The 8,812-nt window shown below is 40.1% G+C and overlaps 1 protein-coding gene across 1 annotated transcript; it reads left to right on the forward strand.

Moving 5' to 3' along the window:
- Positions 1–5,966: 5,966 nt before the first annotated feature.
- LOC119721780 (tyrosine kinase receptor Cad96Ca-like) lies at positions 5,967–8,165 on the forward strand. The gene is made up of 5 exons (XM_038191739.1): positions 5,967–6,045; positions 6,209–6,317; positions 6,561–6,750; positions 7,703–7,825; positions 8,031–8,165. The coding sequence occupies exons 1-5, from the start codon at positions 5,967–5,969 to the stop codon at positions 8,163–8,165; spliced, it is 636 nt and encodes a 211-aa protein (XP_038047667.1).
- The last annotated feature ends 647 nt before the right edge of the window (positions 8,166–8,812 follow it).

An 8,812-nucleotide genomic window follows, 5' to 3' on the forward strand; every position in this document is an offset into this window, starting at 1 on the left:
ACACGTTGAGTATTACATCATTCTAAATGGCACCAAGCCTAGCTCACCTACGGGTAAAACCATGCCATTCAATTTCGAGGACAATTACTGCACTGAGGTCAGCTGTAATATCACAAATGCGATTGGAACTGGGTCACGGAAACTTGAAGAACCGCTTTGCCCAGGTGAGTTTTCGTCGATTGTAATTAAAGAATTCACATGATGCAATTTAGTTGTATCTTTTAATTAAAAAACACTCATAATTTATTTCTTCTGAGCATCTGTATGCTTTTGTGATATTCAATTTCCGCACTCTTTTCACATAAATTAATTTGTCCCGGCTGTAACATCTGAGTTGATGAGACATTCATTTCTTTTAACATTTACTTCCATAAAACCTCGCCATTGTCATTCTGTGTCAGAAATGTTCTATAAGTAAAACAAAATATGAGTTTGAGATTGGAATTTTCTTTTGAAATTCATTACTTGATCACAATTCTCACTATACATATTCTCGGTTTACATTTCAAAGGTGTTGGTCGCGTATTGCTTTGGACGACAGAAGGTGTAAGAAATGTTAAGATCAAATAATATTGACTTCTTATATGTTTCTGTTCATGCAGCTCCTGCCACCAGTCTCACCATAGCTGTTGATGGTGTAGACAAATTCTCTGGTGCAATAGTGTGTGACGTGACAGAGTATACTGACGTCACACTTTCCTGCAGAGCCCTGGGAGCTATACCACGGGTGTCCATAGACTGGTTTAACGACGGCAATCCTCTTACACCTGACACCGAAACGATTCCACCTGATGGTGAGGCAACAGATACACAGAGTATATGCAGCCCATTCATCCCAACACGACGTGATGATGGGGGCTGGATAGAATGTCGCACAATAGGACCTCAAACTACACAGTCTGAATTCATTTCCCTCAATGTTCTGTGTAAGTTATTTATATTTATATTGTAATTGCTGTATTACTTGGAATAGCGTTCTGAAAAAGTTGATTAATTTGTATATACATACAAATTGTATGAAAGCACATCTTAACGTTGGTAAACTAATATCACCTACACAAAGACATCTGAATAAGAGCGAATGAAAATCAATTAAATGTAGTGTATGATTCTGAAGATCTGAACAAAAAGCAAATATTGTTTACACGATGACTTGTCTACAGTTTTGTGATCACGTATGCCGGAAAAAAGAAACAGACGCTCTACTTATAGTCTATTTCTCTGACTCTACTTCAGACGAAAAAGAGCAATTTACTAAAGTCAGGGAGTTGTCAGGTCATCTGGTTTGTATCCGTTCACGTATGTGTAACTGATTGCAAACAAAATGTGCTCTAACTAAATTTGGTGGATTAGGGACGATATTCGAAAAACAAAGTCATTTTCCGTCGGTGGTGGGCCAACAATCATTGGAAATTAATACACACAATTCCATTTTCTTGAAAATGACATCATACCAGGTGCCATGATTTTACAGGATGCTTGATATTATTATTCCCTTACGGTCTAGAAAGCATTTCATAATAATTTGGAAGATTTTTGATGTTGCATATGTTGTACATTACCTTCAACCCAAATGTACATACACAAATCCAAAATGTTAGACGGCATGTTGCTTCAATCGCAGTAGTATCTTGCTCAAAGGCTTTCGAGAAATATGTTACAGAGATCAAGACTTCAGGCTCTCTTTTTTGATCAGTGTGAAAATTATTATTGGCCGTGACAGAGAAGGCTTAAATGTTGAGAAGTTTTAATTAGGCTAATAATATATATTTTTCTTTTACAGTTTCTCCGCTGGTAACATCCCTGACATACAGGGACGGAATCATCACTTGTGACGCAGATGCCAATCCACTCAGACACATCGAATATTACATCATTCTAAATGGCACCAAGCCTAACGCGCCTACTGGTAAAACCCTGGGGTTAATGTTGATGACAATTACTGCACAGAGGTCAGCTGTAATGTCACAAATACGATTGGAACTGGGTCACAGAAACTTGAAGAACCGCTTTGCCCAGGTGACTGAGTTTTCGTCCAATGCAATTAAAGAAATCAAATAATTTAACTTGGTGATTTTCTTTAAAAAGTCCTTCCACTAAAAAAATAAAATTCATTTATTCTCGAGCGATCCTACTGTCGACGACAAATAAATGCAATTTTCTATTTCAAGTTTTCTGTCACATTAATTTAAACTGTTTATAATTCATCCAGGCCCTATAATATCAGTTGGAACAATTTATTCCATTTTGAACATTTTCAATGAAACTCCCGTCAAAACATTCCTGACAATGTCATTCTTTGTCAAGCAATTTAGTGTACGGCGAAAGATTTAGTTTCAGATTGGAATTTCATTGAGGAATCTCATTATCTAATCAAATATCTCGGTTTACATTTCAAAGGTTTTGCTCGTGTATCGCTACCAACAACAGACGGATTAATTCAAAGCACCAGTACCACAGACTCCTCCAGGAAGCAAGGTAAGTTTTGCAACATTGAAAATGAATTAGATTTAATATATTAAGTGCGCCTTTACAACATGATCATTTACCAGATAACCTTACATATATGAAAACCTTGGCTTTGTGGTTTTTTGTTTCAAAAACTTGACAATGCAGTTATCACTTGATAGAGGCCATTCAGAGAGTCCGCAAGATATAACAAAGGATAACATAGGCCAAAATGTACTGATTGATTACGAAAACTGACATAATAAAGCTCATGTTGTCTTACAGCTTCCTATCCTGTAGGCATCATTATTGGACTTGTATTGGCAGCCTTTGTCATTGTGGGTGTCGCTTGTGGTATTGCTATTGTCATATGGAGACGTCGTCAGAGACCATTGGAAACCGGCGTACAAGATGGCATGTAAGTCAATGTAAAAGGCTACGTTGTGGCAGAGACTAATATTTTCTGTGAAAGTTTGAAACCCTAAGTTGTGATTTCCGTTACTAGACGTTTTGAAATAGGCTTCATAACACAGCTTTTAAGGTACATTAATTTCCTTCAATAAACTTATGTCTATTATCGCACCCAGACAGAAGGATAAAAAGTACCAATCTGACAGTTTTTGTTGTAATTAAGAAAAGCTGTTTTTGGAAAACCCAGCATCAACCTACCGGTTTTAAGCATGAACCAATAACAGTTAACTTGATTAAAGTATAACCCATCAGCACCTGTAAGACATTGCGATACTTTGTGTTTATTCACTGAAAAGATCAATAAAACCGGAGAGTGTTCTGGCTGGTTTGGACGCTACAGCCCACAGCGAGTAATAAATAGGGCGTTTTCAAGCTCTACAGTGACAAGGGGGTAGAGACCATTTCTGTTCATCATTATTTTCCTTTCAGAAATGACGTTGTATCACAAGGAGCAGACAATCACAACTCGCCACTGCCTGCCAGTGATCACCATCATCCGAACGGTAAGCACCAGAGAGTAGATGCTGTAAAAAAGGACAATAATGAACGAAATTGAGAAAATGGGTAGGAAAAAGTCAAATAATTAATGAAAGGGGTCTGACGGTCCTATCTTACCAAGATCTTCTTCAGAGGCAAATTTAAAAAAGATTGTTGAAATAAAAAAAAAACCACTACACCGATGTATTGTGCCATGACGGTTAGTAAATCATGTACTCTTTTTAACTTCCCTTTTTCTGAATTAATCCTGCGTCTTGGTCAGCTTTGACCTAAATCACTTCCCGGACAGTGTATCAATTTTCGAATATATATTAAGACACTTTCTATGTCAAACGGCTTGGAAGTGACACAATGTCAGATCAAATCATCAGGGTCCGGCTCGAATCCGACAGCGACTTTGGATGGTAAACATGTGTATGGGATAATAACATCGAATTATTGTTAGTATGTTCTGCACTGCACTAGATGAGCATTTTTAAGTTGTACTTGCCAGATGTATGTCTCAAATTCAATTTAAAATTGAGTAAATCTAAAAATGTGTTGCAGACATTCCACTGCACAAAATTGCCACAGCGGAGGTACGCGAGAGTGTTCCCAATGAAGACAGCGTTGAGCCGGAGGCATCAAACGACGTGGAGTACGGCAATGTAGGAAATGAACTCTCTTTCTCACGAGATCTTCTGGTGATCGAGAATGAGCTGGGACGAGGGCAGTTCGGCAGAGTGCTTTTGGGAAAGGCACTTGGGATCGAGGAAGTCGGAAAAGAAACGAAGGTTGCCGTTAAAACCGTGAAAGGTTTGTTGTCATTTATAGTAATGTCATTCAACAAATCGGGGCTTTGTGCATTGGAGAGATTTTTTGGATGCATACTATAAAGTGATTTGTCTTGATGACAATCACAGCAACATATTGATTAAACACCTATTGGTCTTTACTTGATCAAATTTGCTTTTTGTCGCTTAAATTTTAAATGGTGTCTGTATTGCTTTCCCTATTTGTAAGCACCTTCCGCCCTTCTAACTTACATGCTGCCTACAGCTCTTTCCAACTAGTCCAGAGGGACAGTTTCTTGTGAAAGACACGTGTTTGAGTGTTCATGGTGGAGCTCGAAAGTTTAAAAAACAAGTGCACTAAAAGTCGATCGTTGCATATATTCAGTGGCGTAGCCAGGGGGGGGGGGGGGGGGGGGGCGTGGGGGGGGGGGGGGGGCGACCGCCCCCATGAAACCTTGTCGCCCCCCCAGTCGCCCCCCCCCCACTGAGATTTTGAGTTTCTAAAAAAATTATCATTGATCTAAATCTAAATAGTCGCGAATAATCCACATGATGACCACTGAGAAACGACCCTTCGACCGGCGACCGCGGACCAGTAAGCTGACAACCGGCGTGACATCGCGCATAATGATAATCTAAAATGCGTATTAACACCCACTGCACTGCTCGCTCACACCACGGAACACGTATTATAGACAGGTGGTCCGTGGGTCACACAGTTTCAGTCAGCGATATCACGCGAATCGGCCACGCACAAACTTTTTCCTCCATTCATATAAGCTAAATAATAATAATAGACCAATTAAAATTCCTTGAAATCAGTGGCGTAGCCACAGGGGGGGGGGGCGAATTATCATTGATCTACATGACGCCATGGGCGTCAATCCTGGGGGGACAGGGGGATTGGTCCCCCCCCACTTTTTGAAGGGTGGGGGACACAATATCAAATATCCCCCCCCCCAGATTTTTGAACTCGTGTCTCATTTACAGGGCCCTATTATGTACTACAATGTATCTTTTGCTTAGAAAATATTGGTTAAAGTGGTCAGAAATTGCCTCAGATAGCACCACAGAGCATTTAGAATCCAAATTTTTGGAGGCCCTTAAGAGGGCCCCGAACCCCACGCCTATAGCTCAGAATTCTGGTAGCTGATTCAATGGCTCCAACCTCAAAAACAATGTTCACAAAATTTTCGTATACCTTTAGCTGAGAAAACCTCGAAAATTATGTTTAAATTATTATTTTTTGTGCTAAGATAATTATTGGTTAAAGTGGTAAGAAATTGCCTCAGATCACACCACAGAGCATCGAGAATCCATTTTTTTCGGGGCCCTTAAGCGGGCCTCGAACCCCACGCCTATAGCTCAGAATACCGATAGCTGATTCAATGACTTCACCCTCGAAAACGATGTTCAAATAATTATCTTTTGCTAAGAAAATATTAGTTAAAGCATGGAGGAAAGTGGTAAGAAATTGCTTCAGATCACACCACAGAACATCTAGAATCCATTTTTTTCCGGGCCCCGAACCCCCACGCCGTAAGGGCTTCGCGCTTCGCGCTTCGCCCCCCCACTTTTGAGAAGCGATTGACGCCCCTACATGACGCCCCCCATGAAATGTTCCAGCCCCCCCAGCGCCCCCCCCCCCCCACTGAAAAATTCCTGGCTACGCCACTGCATATATTTTATAACCAACAATGTGGATTATCGCAAAGAGTGTCTTGTCTTCATTGACATACTGCTAGTCTATGGTATGAACCGGTATAACCCGGTAGCATGAGTAGGCTGTGTCTTTCCACTGGATCTTCCAGACCTTTGATTGTGTTTGGCTTTGGCCCCTTGGTCCCTGTCATTGGTAAATCGACCCAAAATAGGCCCCTTCTCGACGAAAGGATTCATGTGACGTGAGGCCAAGGCTTCAAGTGGTTGGGACATTCAGGCTTTCATGTGATGAAGCGGCGATCTGGAAACTTCTCGTTTCTAGGCTTTTAATAACTGTCTAATCGATTTATATACAGAGGACGCCGACAGACACGCCAAGAAAGAGCTTGTGGCCGAGTTGCAGGTGATGAACACAGTTGGCTCTCATCCAAACGTGGTCAAGCTGCTGGGATATTGTATAGAAAGAAAAAGGTATATGAAAAATCTCACCGAAAAGTCCGATTCCATTCTGACTAAATCTGTGGCAGAAGATCATTACAGGCTGACATTTTCACCTCCAGTTTCCATTTGGGTGTTCCCTTTCCGAGTATTGGAGGGATTACCAATAAGTCTTGTGACCCTGGGCTGGTGATTTGGAAGAGATAAAGAGTACAGCCACCTACACAAAATGAGTTGTGACCGACTTGAGCCACTTATGTGATTTATTCTAGATCCCGTGTACGTGATCGTTGAGTACCTTGCTAAGGGTGACCTGAAGAGTGTTCTGATGGAGTATCGAGACAAGGATCCAGGGACAGGTTACTCCAACCTACCTGGCTTGAGCAAATCACTGTCTAGGACATTGGTCAAGTTTGCATGGGATGTGGCAAATGGAATGGCTTATATATCCTCACTAAAGGTAAAACAAATCAATATATCGATTATTGGTACACATGGTCATTGAAATATCGATTATCAGTATGCCACGGTCACTGCGCACGTGAAATCCAATGCCACACCAATCACGGATGTGATAGTCAAATCAGAAGTCACTACTATACTGGGCGGCACATTATGTGAATCGATCTATTTTTTCTCTACTACGCTTATAGAACCGGTGCACTCGTTAATTATGCTGATCTTGGTGCATCCAAATTTCGGTGTTGGCAACTGCGTTTATTCTAAGAGGCATAGAGGAGCAACATCCTATCCGTCTATGACCAATGGGTTCTTCGTCGGGCACGATTAGTTATAATTTTGGAAAGCTTGTATATTAGGTCAAGTATTTCATCTACCACAAAATTCAGGTGGTGGGCTGCGTTACAACTGATAATGTAATAACCAACCGATAATGTAACAACAATTGACCGATACTGGATCACTAACCAATAAAGTTACAAAAAAACGACTAATAATGTAGTAGAAAGTGCTATTCTAATTAACAGTCCATTGTTGTGACATTATCAGTCCTAACCGATAATGTAACAAAAATGTACTGATAGTGTAGTAACATTTACACTGTCGGTCAATTTTTGTTACATTATCGGTTACTAGTGAAACAGTATCAGTCAATTGTTGTTACATTATCGGTTGTAACAGCTTGTCAGGGTAAAAGGCCAAGCGTTCCTGTGCTCGTTACTGGGAGTAAATTCCACCAAAGTCGGTGAGATGGGTAACATAAGTAACAAAACATTGTCAGTCACTCAATGAGATAGAAAGTAAGATGACACAAGACCATCAAGAATGATCTTTTGAGATCAGAGACAATCTTACTTTCTGCATTTGCTTCTTAGTTTGTTTTACACCAAGCTGCTTGTGGTATAATGAGTGGATTTATTTAGATTTTCTGTTGCATTATTATTTTTTTTCAGTATGTGCATCGTGACCTTGCCGCTCGTAACGTGCTGGTGGGAGAAGATATGGTGTGCAAAGTGTCTGATTTTGGACTGGCCCGTGACGTTATGAACACCCGCATCTACCATCGAGAATCACAGGTACCATATGAATACAGGTTCAGCAATATCTATATAGATCCGTCCAAACGAGACATCATCAAACTTGCACACTGTATACATATATTTGATACGAGCCGCACAATTGTCAAACGACAGCATTGCGAGATCACAGTTTTAGCTTAAAACAGTTCCAACATAGAACTTGAAAATTGAAAACATTCACAATAGACTTACCTGTCCGCAGGGTCCTCTTCCAATGCGTTGGATGGCGTTGGAATCCATTTTTGATGACGTGTACACAACAAAGAGTGATGTATGGTCTTTCGGGATCCTGCTGTGGGAGATTGTGACACTTGGTAAGTACAAGACTGTAACATAAATTCGTATTTAATTCTAATTTAATTTTATCAATGTATTAGACATGTATTTTGCACTCTCTGAAAAAACAAACAAAGTCAGATGACATAAAGTACACTACAGTAATATTAAAGTAAGGACAAATTATGAAGGCAATTATAAAATAATACTTAACAACTAATTTGTTAAATCAAGGTTAATAATTAAGGAGCATATACCTGTTCACTTCAGCCAAGGTTTGTAGGTGGAACAGCCTGAACAAATTGTTCAACGTAAACGAAACATAAAAACCCCAAAAGAAACAGTCAGACACGCAAACGAAAGACAGACGAATCAAACGTAGTAAAGTCATAATGTAATGAAGCTGAATATAAAACAAAGAGGGGGAGCTAGGCAGTAAAAGAGGTGGATAATTTGGCGACATCGTAGACTTAGTTTTGCGACAGCAGGCATTTTCCAAGACAAGAATGTGATTGGCAAGGATGAGATTGCTGTGTGACTTGCATGGATAAGATGAGCTTAGGGATCGGAACGTGAATATTTGTATGTGATTGAGCTCAGAGGTGTACGGACTCACTAAGTCAGTCGCCATTCTTGATACTTGATATATATATATACATACATGAAAATTCAATTGTGCACCTTGAACAATAGAGGACAATAGGTCCA

The sequence above is a fragment of the Patiria miniata genome, unplaced genomic scaffold (assembly GCF_015706575.1).
Source record: "Patiria miniata isolate m_02_andy unplaced genomic scaffold, ASM1570657v1 HiC_scaffold_14, whole genome shotgun sequence".
NCBI lineage: Eukaryota > Metazoa > Echinodermata > Asteroidea > Valvatida > Asterinidae > Patiria > Patiria miniata.